The 15,186-nt window shown below is 42.1% G+C and overlaps 1 protein-coding gene across 2 annotated transcripts in view; it reads left to right on the top strand.

The window, feature by feature from the left end:
* The window catches only part of TOGARAM1 (TOG array regulator of axonemal microtubules 1), a 38,152-nt gene that overhangs the window by 21,665 nt on the left and 1,301 nt on the right, over window positions 1–15,186 (top strand). The window contains exons 8-20 of one of the 2 annotated variants that reach the window (XM_051621544.1): window positions 2,336–2,434; window positions 2,738–2,889; window positions 3,637–3,799; window positions 4,182–4,259; window positions 4,969–5,122; window positions 5,734–5,839; window positions 6,242–6,477; window positions 9,686–9,844; window positions 10,367–10,493; window positions 10,765–10,883; window positions 12,342–12,531; window positions 13,439–13,658; window positions 14,423–14,509. In XM_051621544.1, the coding sequence (XP_051477504.1) occupies window positions 2,336–2,434; window positions 2,738–2,889; window positions 3,637–3,799; window positions 4,182–4,259; window positions 4,969–5,122; window positions 5,734–5,839; window positions 6,242–6,477; window positions 9,686–9,844; window positions 10,367–10,493; window positions 10,765–10,883; window positions 12,342–12,531; window positions 13,439–13,658; window positions 14,423–14,509 (1,890 nt within the window). Of the gene's footprint in view, window positions 1–2,335; window positions 2,435–2,737; window positions 2,890–3,636; window positions 3,800–4,181; window positions 4,260–4,968; window positions 5,123–5,733; window positions 5,840–6,241; window positions 6,478–9,685; window positions 9,845–10,366; window positions 10,494–10,764; window positions 10,884–12,321; window positions 12,532–13,438; window positions 13,659–14,422; window positions 14,510–15,186 lie in introns of those variants that run through there. The other variant, XM_051621545.1, reaches the window with a different exon arrangement.

Genomic DNA, 15,186 nt, shown 5'->3' with positions numbered 1-15,186 from the left:
GAACTCGTGTCCTCTCAGCACTTACAAAAAGGTAATTAATTGCTAGATGCTCTTTGGTCAGATGGACATTGTCCTGCAGGTGAGGAGCTCAGGGGTTCCTGCATTTCTGTGTCAGGATAAAATGTGTTAATGCCACCTGTGAGCATGTGCACTTCAAGATTCTATGCAGTGTTGTGTGAAAATTCAGGGGACACCAGCTGGATAAGAGTGGGAAGGGTCAAAATGTTGCAAGCAGTTAATTTACTGATAGGAAATAGAATTTAAGTGATGTAGTTTTGTTTTACTCTCAGTGAAGTGCAGGTGACTGCAGCTTTCTGTAAGGGGCAAAAAGGGATGATGTCCATTTGGATTCAGCTGGATGGAGATGTTTCCTCAGAGGAAAGGAACCAAGGGAGCCATGTCCCCAAAAGTCTTTCCTGGCCTCTGCCCAAAGAGGCTATGTTGCCTCCTTTTGCAGCCTCACAGCTATGTGTGTTTCTAAGAAGTGTGCAAACCGCAGTTCAGTTAAGGTTGGAAGGCATCTTACAGGCCTGAATGTGCAAAGCCATCACATTCAGAAAGCAGCATTTGCTGCTGAGACCCCTGATCTTTTTTCAGGAATTGAAGTTATTGCTCCTCACTCAGCCAAGGCCACTTTTCTCAGGATAAATTAGGAAAGAGGTTTTTCAAGTAACAGCATAAGTCAAGAGAGCAGGTAACTGGATGTACGTAGTCATACAGGTTTGCAGTTAATGATTTTGCATACATTACATGAAAAGACCTTCTGTGAGAAGTTGACCTTCAGTGTAAAATAATGAGCAGCACTTACTGAGCCAGTCAATCAAGCAGAATGCAGAACCCTGGGCCTCCTGTGAGGAGCTGGCAGCCTGCTGCTGCTAAGGTTAATCTAATACCTGTGCAGCTAACTGGTAAAGAAAGGTCCTTTACTCCCACTGCTGACTGGCCTTGGCCCTTCACACAAGTCAAATCTCTAAAAGCTCTGAATTTTCACACTGGAACCCGGAGAGCTTGTAAAAATCAGTTTGGGATTTAACAGGTCTCATCAGATGAAAGGTGTAAATCTCCCTTGCTGTAGTTTATCTCATTCATTATATTTTTATTAATATGGAATATTTTCTTCTTCCAAACAGCTACTTTTTTTGATATTTGGTTTTGTTTGTTTTATTTCTTTCATTTTCTTTCTCTGCTTTGGACTAACTCCTGTTTTTTCTAGCTTTCCTTCATAGGTCAAGCTTCATGACTTCTAACTGGTGCCATCTAGGCTGTTTTCAGCAGACCCATCTCTTCCTTGAAAGGCAGTGCCTGTACAATCCCCCTGGTGCACAGGAAGTTGAGGATTGTGGTTGCATTGTTGTTGAACATGCAAAATCAGTCCTGTCCTGAGTTCTGTTCTTCTTAGATCTTCTACTTTATCCCAAATTCAGATTGTCTGTGTGTCCATACTTCCCATTTGCTCTCCTTTGTTCGGGTCCAGCCTGCTGCACAGTTGGCCAGCTCTTGGGGCAGAGTGTTGGTTAGCCCTGGGTCCTGAGCAGACTGCAGCAGAGCCCTGCTTGAGACATCCCTCCCTTTGGAGAGTGAGGCTTTTGGTGTCATCACTCTGGACTTAGGCCTGGGAGGAGACAGGGCAGGAGTTTTATCACCTTCTCTTAGCTTTCTTGGAACAGAAGGAATGGCAGCTCTCAGACCTTTCTTACTTCCCAAATCCTTTGAGATTTGGGAACTCCATGTGAGTTTGTGTGGATTTTTGTGGTTGACACCTTGAACACCAGCCTGGCTGTTGTTGGACCTGCAGCTCATCTTTCCCTGGGGTCCTGCCAGTGAATCCAGAGGACAGAGATCTTTGTCCCAATAAGATTTTTTGTCTTCTCCATCTCATTTCAGAATTAAACACATAGTCAGAAGTACACAAAATGTGTCATTAATTTGGTGAAGAATTTGAGAGACTGCTAATTTATATGGGAAACAATATCAAGTGCTGCTTGGGGGAACAATCATTTTGGCAAATTCATTTTATTTCAGCTTTGCTGAATTACATAAGAAACAGTTCTGTACTTCCACTGAGTTAGAAACCTCTGTTTTTTTCAGTGGAATCAATTGATTTAAAAGCCCTTTTACAAACATTTGTTTTCTTTACAATCTTGTGGCAGAAATTTTATTTGCTATATGCTTTCCAGGAGTTTGAGAACATTGATATTTAGCAAATCCTGTTAACTTCGGTCATCTGAAAGTATTCTGACTGATGAAGTGACAAATTTAGACATTTTAGAAGAGTAAAACATGGACCAGTGCAAAACCCTCATGATTTACATTGTGTGATTTATTTTTTTTTAAGGTCTTGCAGAGTCAACACCTCATTTTCCACAGATGAACAGTCTAGATTTCCTTTCACCAGGTGTCCTGCCTGAAGATGCAGCTGTAACTGTTGGTAAAGGTACCACAGAACCAAAATTATCTCCTGTATTTCATCATCTTTTTAAAGTGTGTGGGGGGGGGAAAGTACTTTTGTAGAGTGGGAAAAGGAGAAGCAGATTCCTTACAACATTTTAGCTTGGGATATCCAGTGTAAGTGGGAACCAAAAGAAGGGAAGAGGGGTTTGGGAGGCAATGGGCACTAGTAGGATAACAGCAATGCTTTTATCTGCTTGAATTGCTTTTGATTTTCCTTAGGTTTTGCTAAGTTCTGCTGAATAAAATGGGATTTTTTGGTGAGGGTGCAACACGATTTGCCTTTCAGGTGTATTGGGAAGTCTTCCTCCTGCAGGACCATCCATAACGTGTGTGGCCAACGGAGATGACCAAGCTGTGAGAAAGGACACTGAGCCATCATCAGGGAGGAGCACCCAGCACAGCAGTGTGTCTCATTTCCATGTTGAAAATGAGGGAGAGGTCAGGATTTCAGAACCCTGTTGCTGCCTTGCTTCCTGTTTCATACATATGAATGCAGCTGAACAGCATTTTGCAGTCCCTGTGTTACAGGAAACAAGAGTTTGATTAAAACAGATCAATTCATGGCTCAGGTGACTTGAAACAGTGTGCAGGTCTTTACTTATGTCATTTGCTGAGTTCCATTATAAGCTGAAGACTAAAGCTGGATTAGCAAGTTGGCAGCATCTGGGTCAGTGTGTGAATTTCTTTGCTCTGGCTGCTGATTCACCCACTCTGCAGACAGCAGTGAGAGACAGTTCCTTTCTTCTCGTGTTTGCAGAGTGTTCTATTAAGCCTAAAGCAGAAGTTGCTTCTAGGTCACCATTAAAATTGTAGGAAAGTACACAATGCTGCCAGAGAAATAGAAAATGTTTTCTTGTAGACCTAAATTCTCTAACTATTCAGACATTTTAGAGTACATTATTATTTCCCTTGAATATTTAAACCTAGAATGTTGTTTCTTTTTGCCAATAGGACTACTTGTGCAGAAAGCACACATTCAGCTCTTTTCAGAACTGGATTTAATATTTATATGGATAGTTGCCTTTTGCTCTGTAGAATAATGGTGAAGATGTTAAAAAAGCAGAAAAATAGCAATTTTCCATTTTTACCTTAGACAGTATCACCATCTGGGTAACAAGTTACTGAGTAACTTGTACATTAGATTATCATAGTGTGTACCTTAATGGGTGCATTGCTTTCTTGCAGATGAAAATTCCCATGTCAAAATGTGCCCAGGATAAGGTGAGAAGGAAGAAAAAGGAAGAACACAATCATAAAGAACATCAGGAAGTCAGAGACCTCGAAGAAAAGGAGGAGAACCTTTGGGAGAGACTGAAGCTGAATGAACTAGAGAAAATGACAACAGAAAGTGAGGATTAGTGCTTGTCTTGAATGAATAATATACTGTTAAATGCTTCTGAAGTAGAAACTGAAATTCTGTGCTAACTACCAAAATTCCTGACTGTCTATTGTGACAAGAGCTATTACTAGAATTAATTTTACACTTCAGTTTGCTCTTTAGTAATTTGTTATCAGTCTTATAACATGGAGAGTGAAGTGCTTATGGGAAATATTTGAAAGACTGCAGTTAAGAAAAATTTCAAAAGGCAAATTAGGACTGAAAAGACTAGTTTCTTGTTTTTTTCTGATCTGTTGTTGTTGTAGTAGTTTGGACATTTCCTTATATTTTCTAGCATTGAGTCTCAGTGGGGATACATTAGCATAATCAAGGAATGTGTCTTTGTTATTAGAAAACATGGCCCTGAATCCTTCATTAAAAAGAACCTCCAGTTTGAAGAAGGCAAGATGTTCAGCCTTGCTGGATTCTGGTAAGCTGTTACAGTAAACTGAAGACTGTTCAAATATTTGAATATGTGGAGTGGGACAGTTCCAAAATCCAGTCAGGTCTAATGTGATTCTTATGTACACTGGGCAGTCCTGAGGTGCTCTGAAAGATGAGTACCTGGGGTACTGGGAGAGAGGATTAGAATCCATCCCTGCTCCCTTGAAACATTTTTCATCTACGGTTTGTTATGTTTGCAATATAAGAGTGTTTTATATTTGCTCAGCAGTTTAAATGATGTCATGTGTTGATGGCAGGTTGACTCTCTTCCAACCCCTTCTCTCTCCACAAAAACACTTCTTTGCACGTTTTGTCACCGAGATGCCTTGAAAATAGGCAGCAGAGACCTTTCCAGAGTAGTGGTTCATAGAATCAAAGGTCTTCAGAATTTCTTAAGTGTATCTTTAAGTTTTGCTGTATTGTATCCTACCTCACCGTGTTTTAGCACATTGTGCATCTGTTTTTACATTAAAAAAAACCCCTGCATTTATGTTCGCAACTTTGTAAAGAGGTGTTTTTTTGCAAAAGAAATTTATTTACGTGAATGAAATGCTGGGGGGTGGAGGGTGACACTGGGCGAGCGCTCTGTTTGAAAACCTGGTCCCTCCTCAGCAGCAGTCTGTCCCTCAGACTTTTTGCATTAATTAGTTTCTTCCCATTGTGCTAATTTCTTTTTGTGCTTCCTGCCTTTGCAGATGATGTTCCCTTTGGGACACAGAGACGCTGTAAGGACTGGACCTCATCAGTCACTCGCAGCCCAGAGATCCTGGACCCATCAGAGCTGCAGCCCTTTGCAAAGCCAGAGACAGCCCTGGAAGAGGCCTTGCTGCTTGTAGCTGATGATGACTGGTAGGTGCAAACATCTGCCTACCACCTGGATCTAGTGAAGAAGCTGTTTATTTTGATAAATGACTTTAAAAATCCCCAGCAAAATGAACATAACATGAGAAATTGTGAGGAGGATTGCAAGTGATGGATGAGAAAAATGGAAATAGTTTTTTTCAGGCCAAATCTAGATTAAACTGTAACTGTTGGAAACTTGAGGCTAACAGCTGAGCTTTCAGAGACTTGCAGAGCTGGCTCAGTTGAAGCACTGTTCCTGAGAGGGCCCCACCAGTCCCTTCGTGCCATGCGCTGTGGAACAGAAGGCTGCCCTGTGCTCTGGCTGCAGAAGGGGGCTGACAGTGCTGCTGCCTTTCCAGCTGGGGGGTGAGCCTTTAATTGCCACAAGTGCACACTTGGGCAGAACTCTAGGAAAGAATTCAGAGCCTGGTATGCTAAAATAGTCCTCCTACCACTTTAAAAGAAAGACTCACTTTGAAGTAATTCCCTATATTGCGTGTCACTCTTTTATTTTACAATCTTAATTTTTTTGCTGTTTGGTGTCTCAGAATTCTTTGCTTTGATATTGTTCTGAACATTTGCAAATGTTTTGAATTTTTTTTTTTTTTTTTACACAGGGAGAAGAAAATTCAAGGTCTGAACTCTGTGAGATCTTTGTCTGCCTCCCATGCAGCTGTCCTGACTGCAAACCTGCATGAAACCTGTTTGGCTGTGGCACAGGAGGTTAAATGTTGCTCTCAGAATATTTCACTGACTATGAGTGTGTACATGTATTTTGTAGCTCTGAGGTACCCTGAAGTGGTATGTTCAGCTGGGGTTAGTTTTCCTCTGTTGGGCAGTCTCAGAGGATGAGTCTGTCGTTCAGCAGAGAACCTCATGGCTCAGACACCAACAGTTGATTTGGTTTGATTTGCTAAGAGACAGAAACAATTTAGATTGTAACTTTATAACATTTTCATGTTATGTATATTAATTCTCACACTTTGTGAATCAAGTCAGAAATGTTTTTCTCAGTTGCTTTTAATGTTGCTTGAAACTTACAAAGGGAAACATTAAGCTTTATTTATGTTAAAGTATATTTTATAAACATTATTCATTGTTTGTTTGGGTTTTTCCTGTGTGCAGGTCAAGAATTTACGCTCAGGTGTTTCTCGAGCTGCTGTGGTCTGTTTAGGGGATTTGTTCACCTACCTGAAAAAGAGCATGGATCAAGAACTAGATAATACAGTAAAAGTCCTTTTGCACAAAGCTGGTGAATCCAACACATTTATAAGGGAAGAGGTAGACAAAGCACTGAACGCTATGGTTAATAATGTGACTCCAGCACGTGCACTTTGTTCTCTTATAAATGGAGGGCAAAGGTAATTCTTATAAAGACTTTATAAAGAAATAACTTGTGAATAGATTAAATTTATCAAATACAGTCTTAAAAATAAATAAATCAACATACAATAGGCAGTAATTTGAAAATATACTAAGTTAGCTCTGCTAAACTTCTACCCAGGGCAACGTTTGTTGGCATAAAAGTAAAATGTAGTCCCCCTGTTTCTTTCTGTATATGATGTAAACTTTGGCTGTTGCCTTTGGAGCTTGGTGTATTTCCTGGTCGTTTTGCAAGACCTCAGTAATTGTATTCACTGTTAGCATGCTGTTCTTAGGACACTGCTATTTTGCTTTGCCTAGTGAAGCTCACATAGTATCCTCATCCTTCCCTTGCTCTGCAATCAGATGTCTGTCTTTGTCAGTTCTTCAGCACTACTTTTTTATTTAGAAGGATGATTTATAGCTTAAAATTCTCTAGCTGCCACTACCTTGACTGAGTTCATGTTCTTCTCTAAACATAGCTGACTAATAGTATTTTTTGTCTGCATTGTGATTTCCTTTACAGTGGCCTCTATTTTCTTGAGTACCTCAAACCTACCGAGCCTCCATTTCTGGCTGCATGGTTTGATTCTGGCCTCTAGCTCACTTCAGTAGGAGTTACCTTCCTTTCTTTCACTGCCCCTGTTAAGGATGTTGTTCTTTTATGTCCTCATTCACTGTACCAGCAATATCTAGTAGTATGGTAGCTAAATGGACTTGCTTGTACTTAATCTCTTCTCTCTCTCTCATCATTTAGATGACATTTAATAGACTACTTTTCTGGTAGCCTACCCCTGCCATTAAATATTTCAGATGCTACATTGTAAATCAATCCTTAGGCTTTCTGCACAGCTGCAAATCCTATGAGTTAGTCTTGATTCAAAATACTTTGTTTCCTCTTTTGTTCCTCGGGAAGCTGGTTGCTGTGGAATATAATGATTCTGTCTCCTGAAAGCCAATGAGAACAATATGGCAATTACCTGACCTTTAAATTGAAAGGCAAATATCAGCTTTGGGATTTAAATTACTTATGAATCATGCCTGCATGTATTTGTTGTAGTGAATGTAAGAGCAGCAGCCATGGCTTTAATGCAGAAGCCATGGGAAGTGCTCTGTTGTACTCCCATCCTTTCTTCAGAAATCCTTGGCTGAGCAGTACTCATGATCCTAACTGGCTACATCTGATCTCTCCAGTTTTGTGGCAGATTCAGACACACTGACCTATCCCTGAGAGTTTCCTAGACCTATAAAGCTTTGACCCCTCCAATTTGTGAACTTGGATGCATTTTCAGATACCTAAGCTATCCTATTATCTGAGCTGTGAGTCTGAGTACAGCGTTTGAAGCAGGGATTAATTTCTTCACAGCTAAAGAGACTTCAGTCAAAGTGTGTCTAAATCATGGAGTGCAGTGTGTTTTTAAGGCATAATACACCAGTGGAGGGCCTAAATAGCACTGTGAGTTGCAGCTTTTCTAGTACTGGCTTCAGGAAATTCTGGCCATAGGTGCAGCAAAGCCCAGGTGGCACACGGGGAGCAATCCTCTTGAGAGGCTGTAACACTGGGTATGAGAATCACCTTTCAAAGTGAGAAATGTCTCACTTGGGAAATTTCTCAAGTTTTGGAGGAAAATGACCAGTGTCTGCAGCAGGAAGTGGATCGGTTCTGTTGGACACAGCTGTGTAGCTACAGAGAGGACAGCCTTGCTGAATTTGCCTTATGCACCCAGTTGCTTCTGTTCACCACAACTTAGGTGTCCAAGTTAACAGTTACTGTTTTGCCTGCAATTCATAAGACCTTTGACAATGTACCTATTTTCTGCTCTACATATGTCAAGCCTACTGTGATCACAGTATTAATGCTTGCAGCCCTGACTAGATATATATATATATAGAAAGATAAATATATACACTGATTCTTCATCAGCTACAAAGCTTATTTTGACTTTACCAGCAAGAGTAATTCCAAACAGTTTTGTTTGCTTTTGTGAGATGCTGCTCTAAAGACACTAGACTATTGCTGTAAACTCACCTCTGAGTAGATGCTTGATCCAAGATCATGGTTCCAGGGCTAGATCTGAAAGGGACTGTTTCTCAGAAATGTTTAAATCCTGTTTCTTATCTGTATGAACTGTGTTTAATTCTAAGGTCTTATGTGCATACAAAAAGATCTCCAGCAGTTTTGTATGAGCAGGAGGCATTCATGGGGAGTGGGGGCTTACTTGCTTTCACAGAGTGAGGTCTTTAAGCCTCACAGTTCTCCTCTTCCCATGGGTCACTTATGGAACCAGGGGAAACCAAAATCCTAGTGAAATGGGAACATGGTCATTCAGGAGGAACGCTGGGTGTTTATGTCACACTGCAGAGCTTGGCAGCCACCAGTGTGGTTTCCCAAGTCAAGTGTTTTCCTTAGCTCCCTCCTTTAAGCCTGTTGCTCCCTATCAACAGTGAGCCTCAGAAATGTCTCACTGACTGTGCAGTGAAACTGCTCAAAGTAGGATTTTTAATCCAAAGATAAAAATAAAATTGGAAAAGTCTGTGTTTGGACAATTGTGTACTCTGAAAACGTGGGATCAGCAGGAACAGCAGAATTTATGTAAAAGCTTAGTTTGCTGCAGGAGTTTGAACACTGATGCCAGCTTTTCTCCCATTTTCATCAGCACAGGTGTTTCATGGCCCCCGTTTTGCAGAAAATAAACTTCTGCAAGATTTTTAGAAGTCAATAGAACACTGCTTTATTTGATTTTAAATTCATGCAAAATAAGTAGGATATGTTTCTGAGCATAGGGACTAGTTTTTCTTAAGGTTGATGGGAAGAACACGTAGGAGTGTGCTCTCTGAAATCCTGTACAGCTCTTTTAAGGAAAACGAGATGACATTCTAAAAGAAAAAAAGTATTAGTTTTATTAACCCAAAACCTGCTGTTAGATGTTGAAACTGGCTTTAAACAAAAAGGATGCAATTTTTCATTCTGCATTCTTGTAGTTTGGGATTCTAAGCGAGTGAAATTAACGTTAATGCAAGGCATTATCCTTTGAAATCAAGTGGTTTCTCTGGCTCCGCAACGTCTTTTCCGTGCTGCCGGGATAGTGTCCCTGGGCCAGCAGCGCGCTGGGCTATGCCCGAGCTGAGAAAAGCACCCCTGTGTAGCATGTGTGGTAGAGCTGGCTGCTGTGAGGAGCTGGCCCTGAGCAGCTGTGTTCCCTGCAGCCACCTGCACTGGGCCGTGAGGAGATGTGCAGCCCAGCACCTCTCGGACGTGGTGGAGCGGCTGGGAGCCAGGCGCCTGCTGTCGGGAGCCAGGGCGGTGGTGGATCGGCTGCTGCCGGCCGTGGCCAGATTTACACAGGACAGCTCACAGCAAACCAGGTGAGTGAGGGCGTGGGTGAGAGAAAGATGTTCCAGGGGGCTGGAGCCTCTGCACAGCTCAGGGTGTGCTCCTCTGCAGGGGCAGAGGGCAGAATCAGTCATTTAGGTTGGGGAAGATCCTTAAGATCCTGGGTCCAACCGTTGGCCTCCTCTGCCAGGACTGTACAGGCAGTGGATGTGATGGGAACTACCTCATGCCTCCTGCAGCTGTGCCCACCTGGCTGCTGCAAAAGGACATAGTCTCCTGGGCACAGACAAGGTACAGGCATGGAGGGAAGGCTGGCAGAGGGATCCACACTGACTGACAAGGCTGGGCCATTTGACTTAAAGACTGGTCTCCTTAATTTCCTCAGTTGTTGATTAAATACTGTATGGTTTCTTTGTGGGAGGATGCAAAGGGTGTCTGGTTACACAGTCTTCCTGCTCTTTGGTATCTTGGAACTGCACACCTATAATTCTCACTGGAGTCACAAAGCAATCCTGTGCTCACGGATGGACGTGTCCTGGTCTGTTGCCCTGCAGGTTTTACGGCCGGAAGATGCTCTTCAGTATGATGGCTCATCCTGATTTTGATAGAACACTTGAAAAGTATGTGCCAACCAAGGATTTGCTCTGCATTAAGGAGTGTGTCAGCAATCTGCGTGACAAGGTATGTGGAAAAGCCCTCGTTTGACAGCTGAGAAATGTGAAGGTGCACGCGTGGCTGTTAGACAGTCAGCCTGCAGGGGTGGGGGAGTGCATCCAGGGCAGGAGAAGGGACAACAGCGTGGCAAGTGCTGCTTGTTGGCTGCCCTGTGCACCCCTGGATGAAATGTCCTTTGCTACTCTACTCTGCCTGGCTGCCAGACTTGCTTTTACAGGGTCTTCAGCAGTGCAGGACTGTACCAGCCATGGTAATTAATGGTTGCACTTCTGTGCAGGGTTTGGGGGAGATGCCATTAGATACATCCTCAGCAAAAGGAAGACGTTCCTATACTGGTAGTGTTGGACGTTCAAGGTCATCATCTATTTCCAGAGATGTTCTCAACATCACTGAGAGGTAAGGATCTTCAGTGTTTTACCCTGCAAGTGGCTTGACCTCTAGGATAACAGCCTCACCACAAGAAGAGAGCACAGACACATTCACAACAGGGCTGTGAAAATCAAACATGCATGCAGGAAAAGGAAAACCTTGGCATGACCCAGATAAACTCTTTTAAATAGGGTTATTGCTAGTATTAAAATGGCTTTGTGCACTTACTGACAAGTGGTGTATTGAAAATACTCTACACAAAAGCCCTGGGGTCCCCATGGCACCATCAGTTCAAGATGTTGCTCTTCAGACTACAGAAAAATCATTCCTTGTGGTAGCCACAGTGCAAATTACTTGTTTGTGCCCTTACCTGGATGCTTAGGTGTTTAGTTAGATCCTAAGTGGGGATGCTGAAGGCGTTAGATGATCCTCTCTCAGTTTTTAGTTTTCTGTTTTGCCTTCTAATAGCTCTGCCCTTCAACTGGAAAAGAAACCCCCCCAAAGTTAAAACCAAGCCAAAAACCTGCATCCAAGAAAACAGAGTTCAGAGGGGCTGTGACTGCCTCCGGACTGAGGAAAGTGCCCATTCAGGAACAGGTTTCTTTAGCCCACTCTCTGCTTTTCAAAATAATAACTAATTCCACATTTGAATTTTTGCTTTGGGATGTAAAACAACACGGGCACTTCCTTAGAAGAGGTGTTACTGCATTATGCCAAGAATTCTTCTTATCTCTGATGCAGGTCTTTTTAGCAGCCTGTGATACCCTGCTGGGACAGGAGATTTTGATGCCGCCTCTTGTTCTCACAGAGCTAATAGGCTGGAATTTGAAAATGGAAGAAGGATATTTATTCCATTCTCCATTAAAGGCTTCTGTTCATGAATTAGGAGCTGGCAGCTCTATCTGGACTGGTCTGTAAATGTAGGAATCTTACCTGGACAGAGCAACGATTCCACAGATGTTGTAATTCTTTCCATTACTGCCCAGTAACATTAGATGCTGCAGAAAATTTGTTTCAGAATATTCTGTGAAGAGTTACTGCATTTCCACCTCAGCACGGCGTGTTGCCTGTGTGCTTCCTAGACTGGGTTCAGTGTTTAAAGTACTTAGAGAATAAATAACTGAACTACAGTAACTTTTTTTTTTTTCTTTTTTTCCTTTTGACCCATTGATTTGAAGGAAATTCACTGGTATTATGGGTCACACCCAGCTGTACTTGTATGGACACATGGAGCAGCACAGGGCTCCTGCCTCGTTGAGGCTTCTCTCTTGTGTGGCAGGTGTAGAGTGGAATGTATATTGAGGCTTCAGGAACAATTAGTATTAGATGATTTTTTTTAAATGCCCGTGTTTAAAGTGGAAGTCCTTCATCTGAAGATGTTGTTTGTTTCTGCTTCCACTTCCATGGAAAGAGAGTGTCTGAGATTAAAGACTCCTGTTTCATCTTGCCTGTGTGTTCACTGCAGAGCTTCTTCCTTCCCAACAGAGAGTCAGCAGAGCCCCATGAAGTCACAAGAAAAGCAGTTCCTCGTAATGCACTGGAAATGGAAGAGTATGCTAAAGACATCATAGATTCACTGAACGCAAAGGACTTCCGACACCGGATGAGTGGCATTAAGCGGCTCTTATCAGACACAGAGAACAATCAAGGCTTTGTTGTTGCAAATCTTGTGAAGGTAACTCTGGAAGGATTTTACTACACAGATCTTTGAAGTTGTGTCACAATGTTTTCTCAATAAAAACCTTGGCTCCCTCTTTCACTAAAGAGTGTCTGATGAACAGGAAGAGGTCAGGTGTGCCCAGGGGAGAGAGGTAAGCTACAAAGGCAGTCACTGGGAGGTAAAAGCTGAAGGTTTTCACTTAAAGGTAGCACTCCTTGAGCTATGTCTGGAATAGTGTGTGCTGTTTTTCATGGGGTTGCTGAGTAAATATCAAATATTTGATAAGTGCTTACAAAAAGAGCAGCAGGGATTAATCAAGGTCTGAAAGTTCTGCCTGCTTTGTTTGTCTAGGAGAAGCTGAGGAAAGGTCTTTATTATGATAAAGCTTAAGGTAAGTATCCTCTCTAATTGGAAAGGAGGTTCTTTAGGAGAAAAGTACAATGGTGAGGTCCAACAGTTGTAAGCTAAAGGTGGATACAGGGAAAGAAAAGCTTTGTCTCTTAACAGTGCAGTCCTTGCTGTGGAGCTATGAAACACTGCTGAGGAACTGCTCCATATCTAAACTGTGAGTTTGGAAATCTGTAAAACATTCTTTTTTGCTAAATAGAGCTATTTCTTGCTGGAGATGCTTGCAGGAAATACTAGTCATCTGGAGAGTTACAGCTGGTTGGTTTGTCTCTGTTACATTGGGTAGGAATGATTCAGATTCAGATGAGGTGAGATACAGTTGAATAATAGACAGTATGAAGTGATCAATTAATCATCACCTTACTTGCTAAAAACCGTACCTCAGGTATTTGCAGATGAGAGCCATCTTTTGCTAAGATGGACAACTGAAGTGTAACCATAAAGCAGGAAATGTGGTGCCCACCTCTGCCATGAACTGCCCATTCCCACCCCTGCTGTTTGGATCCTCTTGCAGATCTTCGACGCCTTCAAGTTGCGCTTGCACGACTCCAACAGCAAAGTCAGTCAGGTTGCCTTGGAGAGCATGCACAAGATGATCCCCTTGCTGAAGGACAATTTGTCACCTGTGATCAACGTGTTAATTCCTGCCATCGTAGACAACAACCTGAACTCCAAAAATCCAGGGATTTATGCAGCTGCCACAAATGTTATTCAGGCTCTATGTCAACACATAGGTAGGTGATTTTAAAGAGTCTTAATTGTATTAATTCAATTTTAAATTGAAAGAGTTACTCTTTCCAGTAGTTTCCATCCAATCATTACATTGTGTGATGAATTACTGGTTTTATTCTCTCACTTTTTGAAGCATTCAAGTCCTCTTAATGTTTTGCCAGTCCAAAATAGAAACACAGCTGGCTGGGCTTGCCCTCAGTGCATAGGTGGGTTTGTTATTTTTCCATAGCAGGTGGTTTGGTTTTATTTGCTGTGCAGGTGACCTGCCTAAGCACTGGCAGAGGTTGCCCAGGGAGGCTGTGGAGTCTCCATCCTTGGAGATACTCAAAAGCCATCTGGACATGGTCACATGCAACTGGCTGCAGTGGCCCTGCTTGAGCAGGGGTTGGACCAGAGGATCTCCAGAGGTCCCTTCCCACCTCAGCCATTCTGTGTTGCGTTCTGCCAAAGCTTCTCACACTGCTGAATCTCCTGAACAGGTCAGAGAAGCAGGTCCTTGCTGATCTGTTTATGCCACAACTCTTCTCCTTCCTCAGCTGTTTTGGCTTTGGAGCAGAACCACAGTATGTTCGGTAACTTTCTACCAGATTCTAGGACTCAGGGCTGGTTAACAGAATCTTTTTATGCCCTTAAAAACACCACTGTGTTTTCTGAAGTTCATCTATCATAATTAAGGCCCTTATTTGTGTTTCTCCATATTGTGTTTGTTTCCAGACTGTTTAATTTTTGTTTAAGAATTTTTACACGTTTTGTTCCTTGCATTTAGACAACTCTCTGCTCCTCCAGCCATTCTGCACAAAAGCCCAGTTTCTGAATGGAAAAGCAAAACAAGACCTGACGGAAAAGCTTGCTGGTAGAGTGATGTTTGACTTTGCATGTTTGTTTGTTTGTGTGCTGTTCTTAGGAGGCAAATCCACTGCAGGATGGTGGTGGCTGTCACCTCAAAAGTGTCAGACTTCTTAATGGTCTTCTTCCTAAAATGGTGTCAGAAGCTTAAAGACAAACTTGGTTTAAAATAGCAGAAGATTTTTAACTAGAATTTACATACGTATTTTAATACTGGGGATTATTACTAGCAAGAGCAGTGAATTTTCCTTTGGTGTTTTAGGTGAAGAAGGAATGTCTGTATGGGAAATATGCTCTGACCAGAGAGAGGTTATTTAGCCAAATAACTTTCAGAGCAGTTCTGTGGGTTGCAGTGCTGAAATGGGACTAAGGAACATAATGGACAGACTGTTCTTGAAATGTTCCTAAATGTATGCTTCCTGACTGGGTTAGTCACCAACCTTTAAAAACAGGTCCTCTCTTGCTGGGATTTTTTGGAATAATTTGTATGATATATCAGAAAAGACCATTCTAGCAAACAGGCAAACGTTTGCAAATGAAATACTTCATTAATGATGAAATTGTCTAAGAAGGGAGAACGCTTTGTCTTAAATATATTTACAGTGCACAGCTGCTTTGCTCCTTTAACACTGTGTATTGCTGAGATAGAGGGGAAATCATAAGGTATCAGATGCTACACAGCAC

The sequence above is a fragment of the Apus apus genome, chromosome 5 (genome assembly GCF_020740795.1).
Source record: "Apus apus isolate bApuApu2 chromosome 5, bApuApu2.pri.cur, whole genome shotgun sequence".
NCBI lineage: Eukaryota > Metazoa > Chordata > Aves > Apodiformes > Apodidae > Apus > Apus apus.
Note: the sequence above shows the minus strand (reverse complement) of the source record. Positions and strands in the feature narration are given on the sequence as shown.